This window comes from Parasteatoda tepidariorum, chromosome 4 (genome assembly GCF_043381705.1).
Source record: "Parasteatoda tepidariorum isolate YZ-2023 chromosome 4, CAS_Ptep_4.0, whole genome shotgun sequence".
In the NCBI taxonomy this organism is placed as follows: Eukaryota; Metazoa; Arthropoda; class Arachnida; order Araneae; family Theridiidae; genus Parasteatoda; species Parasteatoda tepidariorum.
The window spans coordinates 35905269-35920572 of NC_092207.1; the positions used below are offsets into that span (position 1 = coordinate 35905269).

At 30.8% G+C, this 15304-nt stretch overlaps 1 protein-coding gene across 1 annotated transcript in view; it reads right to left on the reverse strand.

The window, feature by feature from the left end:
* Nucleotides 1-15304, reverse strand: part of LOC139425427 (uncharacterized) — a gene marked incomplete in the record, with an annotated part of 37218 nt that overhangs the window by 4495 nt on the left and 17419 nt on the right. Inside the window, 3 exon segments of the mRNA XM_071180306.1 lie at nucleotides 481-642; nucleotides 1297-1476; nucleotides 5910-6198. Of these exon segments, the coding sequence (XP_071036407.1) occupies nucleotides 481-642; nucleotides 1297-1476; nucleotides 5910-6198 (631 nt within the window).

Consider the following 15304-nt stretch of genomic DNA (forward strand, 5'->3'; position numbering starts at 1 on the left):
TTATAATGCAATAAAATCTGGCGAGCAGCTATTTAAACGATCAAACACTTCGTTTGTTTATTTGTGGCTTGAAGTTAGGCTCGCTGAAAATGCCGTTCATGGGTTAAATTTAGTAGGAATAACACAACCTGTGACGTAGGCTATAGTATACCCAATACTCAACCCTTTATTGCTAATTTAGCTTTTTGCATTGTTCGTCATATCTTTGAAACCTCTTAAACGAATTAAAGCAAAATTGCACACGATTATGAAACTCGTTTATCAAACGATAATGCCGCCAAAATATTAAAAAAAAAATAAATTAGTTATTTCTGTTTGGTACTTGATTTACAGAATTTTAGCTGTAAAAATTCTACATCATTTTAAAAATATGCGTTTTTTTATATTATTTATAAATTATTTGTATTTGTAATTCAGATATCTATCATTTTTTATTCAAAAAGAAAAAATCATTGAAATTATATGATATTTTATTCTTACATTAGTAAGAAGAGCATCATTAGGATTTTCCTGGCAACTTGTTTTCATTGCAAGGGCGCAGGCTGCAATCACGTCTAACGTCAGTCCTTGCACCATTTTATAGATATTGAATGCTTCGTTCTTCTTTGATTCCTTCATTATAAGGTCAACAGTTATATCAACCTATAAAGAAAAAGAAATTCAGATAAAAACAAAGAAAATATTAATAAAGAGATTTTGCTTGAAAAACTGCAGTACAGAAATGCTTAAGCTGATATCTCTTTAATGTATCTCTCGAATTGTCTGTCAATTGATTTCAAAGAGCAATGCAAATGAGAGGTAAAACGAATTGTTTCCATTAAATAACTAGTTTGGCAATTGGGTATAATATGAAAAAAACACAACTACTTCGATTTAGTAGGAACAACATATGACGCAATGCTAAACGAATGGAATTTAGTTGTTGTTTATTTAGTTATTGTTATTAGTAGTTGTTGTTATTTGTTTTAGTTGTTGTTGTTTATTTAGTTGTATTTAGTTTCAATAACTTCTCTTTATAATGCAATAAAATCTGACGAGCAGCTACTTAAACGATCGAACACTTCGTTTGTTTATTTGTGGCTTGAAGTTAGGCTCGCAGAAAATGCCGTTCATGGGTTAAATTTAGTAGGAACAACACAACCTGTGACGTAGGCTATATTATACCCAATTGGTAGGACTGATCTAGTTCAGCCTAGCATGTCTGAAATTTCTGTGGCGATTCAATTTTTAGCAATATTTAGAGTTTATTGCAGAAAAATACTAAACCACAAAAATGGAAGAGTGTTTCTTATTTACCTTCTTGGAGACAATGTCTGTCATTTGCTTAATTTTTCCTGAACTGAAAGTAGGAGTGACAATATTCCTGACTTCTTTCCATCTTTTATCTCGAAGACCGACCAATGTCTTTGGAAATGGCTCTGCTTCCAGAAATAACGTGGGTCGGTTACTGAACACACCGATGTCTTTGATTAGGACCTGCGTAAACAAGATATTTACCAATAACAATAATAGTGTAGTAAAAATAATGAGTCAAAAAGTATTGTTAACGATTTTAACTCATTCTTTTAATTTTCTTATCAGTATTAACAATCTTAAAAAATAAATGTTTTTAGAGAACTGTGGTCGCTAATTTGTAGATTTCGGGCGACTAGCAGATCCAGAAATAAGGTGGGTTAGTTACTGCACACACTGATGTCTTTGATTAAGATCTACGTAAATAATATATGTACCAATAACAATAATAGTTTAGTAAAAATAATGAGTCAAAAAGTTTTGCTAACGATTTTAACTCATTCTTTTAATTTTCTTATCAGTATTAACAATCTTAAAAATAAATGTTTTTAGAGAACTGTGGTCGCTAATTTGTAGATTTCGGGCGACTAGCAGATCCAGAAATAAGGTGGGTTGGTTACTGCACACACTGATGTCTTTGATTAAGATCTACGTAAATAATATATTTACCAATAACAATAATAGTGTAGTAAAAATAATGAGTCAAAAAGTTTTGCTAACGATTTTAACTCATTCCTTTAATTTTCTTATCAGTGCAAACAATCTTAAAAATAAATGCTTTTAGAGTACTGTGGTCGCTATTTTGTAGATTTCGGGCGACTAGTAGATCCAGAAATAAGGTGGGTTGGTTACTGCACACACTGATGTCTTTGATTAAGATCTACGTAAATAATATATGTACCAATAACAATAATAGTGTAGTAAAAATAATGAGTCAAAAAGTGTTGTTAACGATTTTAACTCATTCCTTTAATTTTCTTACCAGCGTAAACCATAAATTTAAACAAAGTGTAAAAATAAATGTTGTTTGAGTTGTGTGGTCACCAAACTGTGAGCCACTAGTAGATCTCGGGGGCATTTTAGGTAGATAGCTTTAATTTTGAGCTGGATTTGTTGAAACATATCTTCTATCCTTCTCCTTGAAGTTTGTAAGTCTGATAAAAAATATCTATAATTATACTTCATATTTATTGCTAACTTCATTTCCTTTTTTCCCTATGTACAATAGTTTTTTCTACATACAATTTAATTAAAATTGGTTTCATACTTAAGAGAAATGTAAGTTTATAAGCAGTAAATCAAAAGTAATTTTTTCAAAATGTTGGTTGTTCTTTTGAATGGTACATAACAGTAGGATTTATAAAATGGTACGGTTACTCCGGAGTTTGAAAACTTCTGGTCTAGACGCTAAAAATTATATTTTTAAGATTTTTCATTGATAAATATTGAAGAGAAAACCTTTTTTTTAAGAATTCTTGGAAGGTAGTGGGCAAAATTTAAGCTTATTACTTGATGCAGCAGTTTAATTAGTTAATAAATAAGTAAAAAAATACATGATTAAATGAAAAAAATGAAGAAATGCAAAAAAAAAAGGAAAAATTTATTTAATAAAAAGGTTCTAAGGGGAAAAGAATGCTCAAGAGAATGAGGGAAATTTCAATGAAAGTATAGATAGAGCCATTTGAATAATCGCTATGAAAATCAACAACGATTTAAACAATCACTCTGAATTTGAGATGCCATTTGACATGCTCTTCACGCCATTACGCTATTAAATGACACAGGAGAAAAAACTCAATGATATCAAAATCATTGATTCGAACAAATAGGTATTTCTTATAGAAATATTTATACTATAAGAAGAATTACACTGGTGTGCAAAACTTAAGCAACAAGTAGTTTTTCGACCACAGCTCCCCAACAAAGTATAAGACAGCCATGAAATTGCAGTATAATATGCACGTAATTCAGTAGAAAGATTATTTGTATGCAAATTTTAGAAATAAAACGTCGTAGGATGGAAGCGTACGCAAACCTTGTGGGTCGGCGCGCGCAGGTCAAAGCTGTGATAAAAGGATGAAGAGCACCGTATTTAAAGACATTCGCTGCAAGTGCAAGTGATTTGTTTTGTGAAACATGTCTTCAAGAAGTCATTTAGACGACTTTACTCGAGGAATAATGATTGGGAAGCTTGAGGAGGGGCGTAGTGTGACCAGTGTCGCCGAAGAGTTCGGGATCAACAAAAGTGTTGCTTCTCGTGCTTGGAATGCATTTAAAACTACTGGTACAGCTGTTCGGAAGGTTGGTGGTGGCCATCTAAGGAAAACATCACCAAGAAATGACCGTTACATTGTCCTCCGCATGAAAAGAAACCGTTTTCAGTCAGCGAGCGCCATATCTCAGCAACTATGCACAGCCACAGGACGACAAGTATCAAGATTTACAGTGGCCAGACGCCTCCACAAAGGTGGCTTATTTGCTAGACGTCCTGAACGCTGCATACCTTTAAAAGTTAGCCACCGGCAGCACCGTTTAGAATTGTGCAGAGAACACGAAACCTGGACACCTCATCAATGGAGTCGCGTCCTCTTCACAGATGAGCGTCGTTTTAGTACTACAAGCGATTCTCAACGTCAGTTGACCTGGAGAGAGATTGGAGCTCGATTTCATCCCAATAACATCGCTGAGATCGTTACGGTGGTCCTGGAGTTGTCGTCTGGGGTGGCATTATGTTGAACGGGCTGACTGAGCTTCAGATCTTCGACCGAGATTCTGTAACTGGAGACCGCTACTGCAATGAGGTAATCCTATCCCACGTGCGTCTGTTCCGAGGGACCATTAGACCAGACTTCATTTTTATGGATGATAATGCCCGGCCACACCGTACTGCTAATGTTCAAGAGCTACTGGAAAGTGAAGATATCACACGAATGGATTGGCCAGCTTACTCTCCAGATCTAAATCCCATAGAGCATGTGTAGGATGCGTTAGGGAGACGTCTTGCGACACGACAGTATCCTCCTGGTAACACCCATCAGCTGAAAGATGCGTTAAAGGAGGAATGGAGACGTTTACCCCAAGAACTCCTGGATAATCTGGTGCTTAGCATGGAGAGACGATGCCAAGCAACAATTACAGTAAGGGGAGGACATATCCCATACTAGGGAACATCTGCCAGTTGTACTTACGCATCTTCAGGCAATCATGTGTAACGCCACTATATGTCAAATAAAGCCTTTTTTTGTTCCATACCCTACTTTAAGCTTCATATTCATTTCTGCGCCATTATTCTTTTACCGTCGTTTAAGTTCAAAATAATGTACATCATATTCAAATTTCATGTCAATCGGATGATTTCTTGTAGAGTTATGACAAAAAACGCACTTGTTGCTTAAGTTTTGCACACCAGTGTAGTTATACTTTGATACCTAGTATTGAAAATTGAATTGTTCTTTAAAACTTATAGTAATGAAGAATTTGCTATTTATTACGGTTTAGTACGAAGGAACTAGTTTTTCTTTATTGAAGAAAAAGTTATTGTTTAAATTTTAGTATTGAAGAATTAATTTTTTCTTAAGACTTAGACTTGAATAAGTTTATTTATAAAACTTAGTATTAAAGGTATAAAGTTATTCTTTAAAACCCAGTATGATAGAATGGATTAATAAGAAGTTTTATCATGTCATTTGTGCTTTCTTTATTCGCTTTAGAACGTAAAAATAAAGCATTAAAAAACTAACTATTTTCCAAATATTAATAATATTCCGAGTGGTCGTTAATTATGTATCACTTTTTTAATTTATCTTTTCATGATTCTAGTCAAGAATGACGTGAAAAAAATATACTTACCAGAAAATCTCAATTTAATCTATAGGAAAAATAGTTCTCAAAGAATATGGGATTAAAAACATTAAAACTAGATTGATTGAAGTAGCAAATTCGAAGATTTTCTTAAGCAACGCTTTTCTCTCTCTCATAATCTCTTTGGACAACCAAACTGGTTTTGATTTTTTTAAATTTGCCTTCCTTGTTAATGATTCATCAGATCTTAACAACATTTTCCTTTTTTTTGTTGCTCAAATATGAATTTTCGACACTCGATGTGATTTGTATTTCAATCGTCAAGATGTTTAACTTATCAATTGTATAAGACTTCGATGCCCTATCTCGTACTATCACGAAATGCTATTCTTATGCCAGTCACGCGGTAGTGCTTAGTCAAAATATTCAACGAATAACGAAATTTATAAATATTACTTATTGGTAATTTATAAATATTACTTATTATTAAGGAATTTTATAAATATCACTTATTATTAAGGAATTTTATAAATATTACTTCTAGGTAATTCATAAATATTACTTATTATTAAGGAAATTTATAAATATTACTTATTGGTAATTATCAAATATTACTTATTGGGAATTTATGAATATTATTCATTAATAAGAAAATTTATAAATATTACTTGTTTATTAGTACGATATTCATAGTCTTGTTTTATTGCCTCTTTTCAATCACACATTTTTTAAAAGTTAGCAAAAAACACATTTCTATGCTGAGGTTATAATTAGTGATCGGCAGCCTAAGTGTTCAGAAGTAAAAATGATAATACCTTTTTCAATATCTCTAGATCTTTAATGACTACGAATACATCTTCTCCCACGTAGTATCCGACAACGTTCCCATATTTTTTAATCCAATCAGATATGATATAATTTGGTGTAGGTTCCTTCTTCAATTGGCGCAGATTCCCAGTTAGGAAGTCTGGTTCTGGTCCAGGTATTCCGTAGCGTTTCCACGTCTGGTGGATCGAATGTCTTCGAACGGCCCATTTAAATATGAAGATAACAATGAAAGCCAAAAAGACGCCAAGAATCGTCAATGTCGTATCCATTCTTAAACTGAAAAACATTTTTTGACTAAATTATTAAGCATTTGATACATATATATGTATATACACAGAAGAGCCATTACATTATGACCCCCCACATCCATAACAATGTTCTCGCCCTGGTTTTCCTGGCTTCTCGCCCAGGAACAATGTTTTCATGGGACACATTAAAACCCATAATCCTCATAGAACAATCCCTGGCGTCTGTAAGCTACTTGAACATAGTTGCAGACCAGGTTCACCCATTCATGGTAACAGTTTTTCCTGCGGGGGATGGTGTTTACCTACAGGATAATGCACCATGTCATAAGGGTCGAATCGTCATGGATTGGTTCGAGGATCATTCCAGTGACTTTCAAGTCAAGTCTTGGCCCCCAAATTCATCTGACGTTAATCCAATAGAGCATTTATGGTCTTACTTGGAACACTAAATTCGTGCTGCCACGCTACCCCCTCGCAATGTGAGNNNTATATAAAGAGAGATTAACGAAGAAAATTAAGAAAAATAATAATAAGTTAACCTTAATAAGCTGTGATTTGGTCTTTTTTGTTTAATTTGCTCTACTTTCGTTTAATTTTTTTCTGGTGCTCCTCACGCTATTGATATATTTTGCTTTAGCCATGTTAATACAATATTAGAAAGCATTCTTTTTTAATGATGTAATCGTGTGAGCTGGTGACGATGTTATAACTTTTCCTTTTTTGTTTTTCGGCGTTCTGATTTTTTTTTGAATTTTTAAATATTTTATTTATTAATAGTTTTTCTTCTTCCTTCAAGAAATTTTTCCATGTTTCTTTGTATTTTTAACGTTATAAATGTACTTAACTCCCACTTAAGTTAACAATCATAATTAGAATTTTGTTGCTAGTATCATAAATCAATGTTAATGGAAAGCAGATTATACGTTCTTTAACGCTATTCATTTCCTTCCAAAGAAATCTTTAATTTGAAGACTGTTTCGACGCACATTTAACTGATCATTTATCTACTTCTTTCCTTCCCACGAAGTGTGCTAAAGAAGGTTTACCATATAGTTGTATAGGGCCAGAAATGAAAAGGAAGCTCCTATTAGGGTGAACATGTACTGTATTATAATGTTAAATGAAAAATAAAAATTCCATTGTAGGCGGTGAAACATTTCTTAAAAATAAATAAACAAGTAAATAGATAAATATCTTCCTTATACCATTAAACGAAAAAAGACAACTATATGCAGTTGTTCAAACGAGAAATTTAACAATGGTTTCTTATAAAATTCAAGGCGCAGGTTATTTAATTATCCGATAAGTTAAGTGGGTACGACCGTTCATATTAGTCGAAGCTCCATTTTGGTAAACTGTTAGTTAATTCAGCATTAATTTCAATATAAACGGTGGTTCACAATATCAAAATTCATTTAAAAATTATTAGCATATGACAATAGTATTGCTGGAAATAGTAATTAAAATAGTACGTAATTTTTTATTAATTATTAACTTATCAAATAAATAACAAATTAATAATTAAAAATAAAATAATTAGTTAATTTTCACTCTATGGAAGAAATTAATGTTATTCTACTGACTGCAACTGGATTTTAAGTGGACTTAACTACAACGGTAGACATATATTTATAAGAGTAGAACTTATAAGAGAAACATTTTATTTCATATTATGCAATCATACAATAACACGCTTTTTTTATATTAATATGAATGAGAAGTTTCAAATGCAAGATAAATCATTAAATTTCAAAATATTTAAGTCCTAATCATTAATTTCGATGCCAAAGACGTACTCTAATTATGCAGCCGGTGTTCGTTTTAATACTTCTTTTCACCACCACTAGTAGATCATTAGATTTTATGAAATAAAAACACCAAATAGACCACGACTGTTAGCAACAGTTTCATATTTCTAGACTGTTTCATTTTACATACAGCTAAGTTTAAACAGACAAGAAGTATAATGTTTATACGATTTAAAAACTGCTTTTCCAATGCAAGCTTGTAAAAATATATATATATTTTTTTAAAAAAAAAAAAATCATTTTTCAAGTAAATTGAAAAAGAGAAAATAATTTTTATTTCTGTTAAGCCTAAAACTAAGAACGTTCGAATCACATGGGTGTTTGTATTGTTTATATTCTGTCACTTCATTTGCAAATAAAAAAGTTTTTTTTTTCAATGCAAATGTAGCTACTGAATGAAACTACAACCTATTAATATATAGATAAAGAAATTAGAAAATGGCAAATTATTTTAATTACCTTTCGGAAAAGAGGACCTTGTCATCCAAATGAAAGCCCAACTAACAGTGTAGTTTGTAACTTTATTGTATCACTGTTCTTTCAAAAAATCATTTCTAACTGACATTTGTTATTATTATTTGATAATTTAAGATAAAATATGACCTTCTTTGTTGGAAAGTAAATGTGAGATACGAGTTAATGATTGTGCAAAAAATATATTAAACAACAAAACGTAGAGAAAAGTATTCCTTAAAAAAATAAAAAGCTTCAATTTTATCTGTAAGATAGCTTAGGCTAGAAGGTGTAAATCACTAAATTAAATGAAAAAAATTTTTGCTTCGTTTTTTTAAAAATATGAAACAGTTTTGCGGATATTGTATTGAAAAAAAAAGAAAGTTTCATTCAATATTTTAGAAATTTAAATCAAGGATGCCCAAGATTTATTTTGGAATAATGAGTTTGATTTTCCAAAGTCATTTTTATTTCACCTAACTAGGATAGTAGGGTTGAGTTATTTTAAAAATTCTATTAACATATTAGTACTAAGTGGTCATATTGAATAAAATATCCTACAAATCAGTCAATTTTAACCAAACAGCTGTCAATAAGCAATTTAGAATTAATTATGAGTAATAAACATAATACGATGTAAAAAATTCCGGCAAAAAGTAAGTTGTTAAATTTAATGAGTTAATGAGTTATCTAATGAGTTATCAATTTTAAAAAGACAGCTGTAAATAAGCAATTGAGAATTGAATATGAGTAATGGGTATTATGAGTACAGTGTAAAAAATTCCAGATCAAATTGAGCAAAAAATTAAGCTATTAAATTTGATGAGTTACCGATACAAATCAGCCAATTTTAATAAGACAACTGTAAATAAATAATTGAGAATTAATTATGAGTAATAGACTTAATACACTGTAAAAAATTCCTGATAAAATTTTTATAAAAAGTAAGTGGTTAAATTTAATGACTTATCAATACAAATCAGCCAATTTTAACTAGACAGCTGTAAATAAATGATTGAGAATTAATAATGAGTGAGCCGTGATGGCTGGTCGATATGAATTTCGCATCCGGCTTGCATCGACCACAATCCTGATGTAAAATGTAATCAGTGGTAGACGGATCGTAGGCTATAGTACTCATGATGTCAGGCTAACCACGAGAGGTTTTCGAGGTTTTCTTCTCCGTGTAACGCAAATGAGGGTTAGTTCCATCAAAAAAGTCCTCCACGAAGGCAAATTTCTCCCAATACTTGATCCAGGACTTCCCTTGTCCTCTGGATTGGTTTCAAAATTACAAGGCAACGGAGTTGAACATTGGTAGTCGTAAACCCAAAAAGGTGGGTAGTATGTTCAACGACGGTTATAAAATAAAACAAAATTAATTACGAGTAAAATATGTAAAACACTGCATGAAATTTCGGATCAAATTTGGGTAATATGTACAGACTTTCATGGTGCGTGTTCCTTTTACCTGTACAAAAATCTGATATACTGCAATTTTTACAGTAGTATATATTGTGAAATTACTGAATCATTGTAACAAAACAAATATAACTGTAAAAATTACGGAATAACATTTTTCTGTAGAAATAGATTTTACGTAAAAATAAATTTCAGAAAACTCAAATTGGTTTTCAGTTTAACGCTACCGTGCCAATACTATTTACCGTAATTTTTTTCCCGGACTTTTTCTACAGCGTCCAAGCTCACTATTAAGACGTAAGCTCACTTCAACAAGCCAGCTATAATAAAGAGTTGTTTCAGAGTGGTAATTTAGATAATAAAACATTATGTTTTTTTTATTTCAAAGATAATATTTTTTTCTGTTAATAAAAAACCATTGATAGAACTTAGAAGAAGAACAAAAAATTGAATCAATGAACAATATATGCTCTAAGAAAGTTAAATTATTTTCATGACAAAATTTAGAAACAAACATGTATGTACAACTCAGACACATTTTCTAGTACTAGTTTGCATAGTTATATATTTCATTTTACAACCGTCGTCGAACAACCGACCCAATTTTTTGCGTTTACGACTACTAATATTCAATTCCGTAGTTTTGTAATTTTGAACCCAATCCGGAATACAAGGGAACTCCTGGTTAGAGTATTGCGAGAAATTTGCCTTTGTGGAGGACTTTTTGATGGAACTAATCCGCATTTGCGTAACATGGAGAGGAAAACCACGAGAGCTTCCCACGATTAGCCTGACGTTATTTCACTGAGTGTATTTCACGTTAGCACTGTGGTTGGTGCAAGCCGAATGCGGAAAGCGCATCGACTGGTATTCGAACCCGGTTCACCTCATTGGAAGGCGAACGCTCTATTCCCTAAAAATTTAGTTCATAACTTTATTATCACAAGTCTACTTTGAATTTAATTTTCTTTTTGTTCCCTGTAGCTCTTTTTGTAAGCACCCAATTCGTGTTCTATATTGACAGCATTGCTTTTACCTGTTTTTTGTTGTTTTGTCGAGTTGTATTTAGAAAACTGTTCCTAAATAAATTAAACCATAATTTTCTTAAAAATGTTTTGATTTCTTAACGCTGCTTTTGCTTTTAAGAAACGAAACAAAATCATTTTATAAACATGGTGTTCGAAATCATCCTTAGAAAAAACTTTGAGAATCTTCATGAAAGATTTTGAAGATTAGGACATTGATAAAATTTTATATTAATCTATATATAGATAGATATAAAGAAGGAGAAAGAGAGAATAACGTATATAAAGAAATTAGAAAATGGTTAATTATTTTAATTCACCTTATTAATTCAAATGCAAGCACAGCTAATGCTAACTATTGTAGAATGGCATCATTGCATTTAAATAAAATACATTGTTTGTGAAGATTGTATCATTGGTTCAAATAAAAAAATGCATCATTATTATTCTTTTTTTATAACTTAAAACCGGCATTTGTTTTGATTAATAGATAACTTGAGATAAAACATATTGCAAACAAGAATGACCCAGTTTTCACGAAATAAGTGTAAGATATGAGTAAATGATAGTGCAGGAAACAAAGAGTTTATCTAATAAAATTCAAAAGAAAAAAAAAGAAAGAAAATAATTTTTTTTATTATCAAGAAATAGGTTTTATTTTTATTTGTATATAATTTATCTACAACTTGTTGAAGCAATTTGCCCAAATAAATAAAAAAAAATTATCAACCCTCTTTAAAAAATATAAAGTGTAATAATTGTATTAAACATTTTCNTATATATATATATATATACACACCACATATACCATAGTAAAGGATGAGTCCTGATGAAGACCTTTACTTTTTCCCATTATTGATTATGCGGGGTTGGCTTTATTTTGGCTATGTCATATTTTGATAATTCGCCAATTTTGGATCTATTATTCATGCTTCTCCTGTATCAGTTGGGAATAATTGTACTTACTTTTAATTTCAAATTTGTGACAATTGGCAGTGCCCTTTGGGCACTCCAGTCCCAGCCGTCCTAACCGTTTGAAAATGTAATTTTAATAAGATTGCTAACTTGAACTCTCAAGTGAAAGTGTCTGATTTGATCAACAATCAAATAATAGACAATGGTATAATCAAATTTTTACTTAAACGATTTTCATTAATTGCTGGAGACGATCATTTTGTTTAATCCATAAAAAAGAAGGACCTACCATATTGGTGTGCTGATGTTGATTAATTCGTAGCATCTTTGTAGAGAAGTTTCTTTTACTATGTCAATTCCTTAATGTTCTCGTGTTTAATGATATATTAGTTTGTTTAATGAAATATTACATCTTTTTCCTGAAAAACAATAAAGTAGTTTTCTGTTTTGTATTTCATACATAACGTATTATTATGTATTTTATACACTTACACATTATAACGTACATATTACGTATTTTATACATATAAATAACTAGGAATCTAAGCCCCCTGTTCACAGACGCTCACCAACCCCGATGATTGTGTAACAATAATTGCTGTTTCTATGCAAAAAACAGTGTAAATTATTCAACTAAAAATATATGTACTAAAAAGAACACGGGTTCCACCACTTCTCATGTCCAAACATTTCTCTTATGATACTATTAAGATCTTTAGTGAACATAAATAATTTTCCTAAGTACTCGTTTTTTGAAAGAAAAAAGCATTTAAAATTAAAAGTACAGGGTTATTCATAATTCCCTCCGGGGTTTCGAAGCCTTGCAGTAAAAAAACGAAGACGAATATGGCGAAAGTTTTAATTTAAGCAGTTGCCGGTAGATGGCAGTAACATGTAACACTATAGCCAGTTGTAGTAAAGAAAAATGGCGTTTAGGGGCGGAGGGAATTATGAATAACCCTGTATATTGTTATAAACAATTTGGTATACAAGTTATAAATCATTTAACGAATTCCTTTAACCGTAATTCATAATAGTATATTAATGTAATTTGAACCAAAAAATAATAATTATAAAACGGTTAATAAGATCAAACTCCGATTTAAATAACTTTATCTTAAAATGTAACGTAGAATTACGCTACTCTAATAATAATAGTAATAAAAAAAACAATCTTCTTAATTTAGAAAACAAACGAAATCAAAAATGTAATAACTACAGTACAGGTAAATACTTACATACTAAATTAAAAATGCAAAAATATTTATAGGAAAATAATACATTTATGACTAATATCAATTTTATGCTGATGACAATCTAACCAATATGAAAATTAATGTGGGAAAACTTGATCCTACCATGTGATTTTCCGGTCAATAAAACCGTACCGACAACAATGGAAAACTACAACACCATCATTAGATATTTATATATAGTAAGATATATTATAACAAACCAAAGTAATACGATCACTTGAATATTTTCCAGCAGATATTAATCTTTTCAAATTCGCACGAATCACCAAAAAACATTTGCAAACTTGACCAATTCACATCTTTTTAAATTCGATCAAGTTTCATATAAATTTCCAATCACCATGGGGGGGGGGGGAAATAAACAGCAATGAAGTTCCATCTTAAAATTATTTTTTTAAACACTATTTGAAGAAGAAAAAAACATTTGCTTTCCCGGGTTACTTTTCTTGAGGCAATTTCAGTCATTTTCTTAATTTTTGGCGGTATTTCTGAATTCTTTCCAGCGTTTGTCTATTTGGCCAGCGTTTATCTTGTCCACCAAGCAAAGTGTTTGACATTGGAGATTTTGAGGGTCAAAAATACGAATACAAAGAAAATGAAAAGATATTTTTATTCAAATAAAATAAGCTTTGATTTTTATTGACTTTAACTATCTCCTCTAAATAACAAGCGCATTTAGAATCTACTTCTGAACCAGTAAGATTGCATCTTAGTTTACGAAAATCCGATCATTTGATTAAAACTTATTTAGATGTTCCGCTTTTTTTTCTTTATTTGAACACTGTACGTCATTTCCGCTTAGCAAAAGCAAGCCTTTTTCCATTTAAATGTTTCTTTTTTAAAATAACTCCTCAAACTTTTTTTCCAGTTTTTCTACAGGAATACTCATAATTTAAATTGTGAAATATCAAATATTTTTCTTTCAAATGAACTTATTAAATAAAATTAGATAAGAAAGGTTCACTGAATTGATATGTTGATAAGTAAAGCGATATAATTGAAAGAAAAAAGATAAAAATAAGTAGAGAAGAAATAATAAGATAATCATTGACCAAAGAGTTATTCCAGTAGATACAACTAACATGGAAAAAAAAACTAAAAATTTGCATAATCATTGCATAAAACTTGATCGTCATGTAGTTATCTAAATAGGAACAAAATCATTTCCTTATCTTCTGAGACTTATCAATAAATAAAAGTTCCTTTTTCAGTATATCTGTTGCGTTAAACATTTGCAAATTCAAAAAAACATTTGTGAATTAAATAGATTAGATTAGAAAATTAGAGAAATAAGAGTTAAAAACTTCTCTCTTCGAAATCTTAAACTTAATGTTAAATTTTGAATTATCGTTTACTCCATAAGTTTTTTAATTTTAATTATCGTTTTCACGAAGTATTTTATTTATTTATTTGTTTGATTATTATTTTTTTGATGGTTTCTTTTTCTTTGCTTATCGTTTTCTCTCTCTCATTTTTGTTCCTATGGATCGTTAGGTCCATTTGTATTCCTGAGGCGTAGAGACCCTCAAAAAACTTACTTACGAGTTCAATTGGGTATAATATAGCCTACGCCACAGGTTGTGTTGTTCCTACTAAATTTAACCCATGAACGGCATTTTCTGCGAGCCTAACTTTAAGCCACAAATAAACAAACGAAGTGTTCGATCGTTTAAATAGCTGTTCGCCAGATTTTATTGCATTATAAAGAAAAGTTATTGAAACTAAATAAACAACAACAACTAAAACAAGTAACAACAACTACTAATAACAATAACTAAATAAACAACAACTAAATTCCATTCGTTTAGCATTGCGTCATATGTTGTTCCTACTAAATCGAAGTAGTTGTGTTTTTTTCATATTATACCCAATTGGTAGAATAACTGTACGAATGATCCGAAACTGTTGTCTGCTATTTCCAAACAAGCTTCTATTTACATTTTCAGACTATCTTTCTTCATATTTTGATTTATTCTTGTTCTTAATTTTTATCACATTATAATCTATACATCTATACATAATAATAAAAGCGGCTGTGTGTGTGTGTGTGTGTCTGTAATCACAATATATCGCCCCAGAAGCCTCGCCCAGGCTCGAAACTCGACACATAATTGTGTTTTGACATAATGAAGAAGTATTTTTTTTCTTTTTCAAAAATTTGGATTAGTTTTTTAGTTATCAGTCATTTTGTAAGAAAATCTATGCTTTTTCGTCTTCAAAGAGCCATATTCAAAAAACTATTAAAAAATGCATAT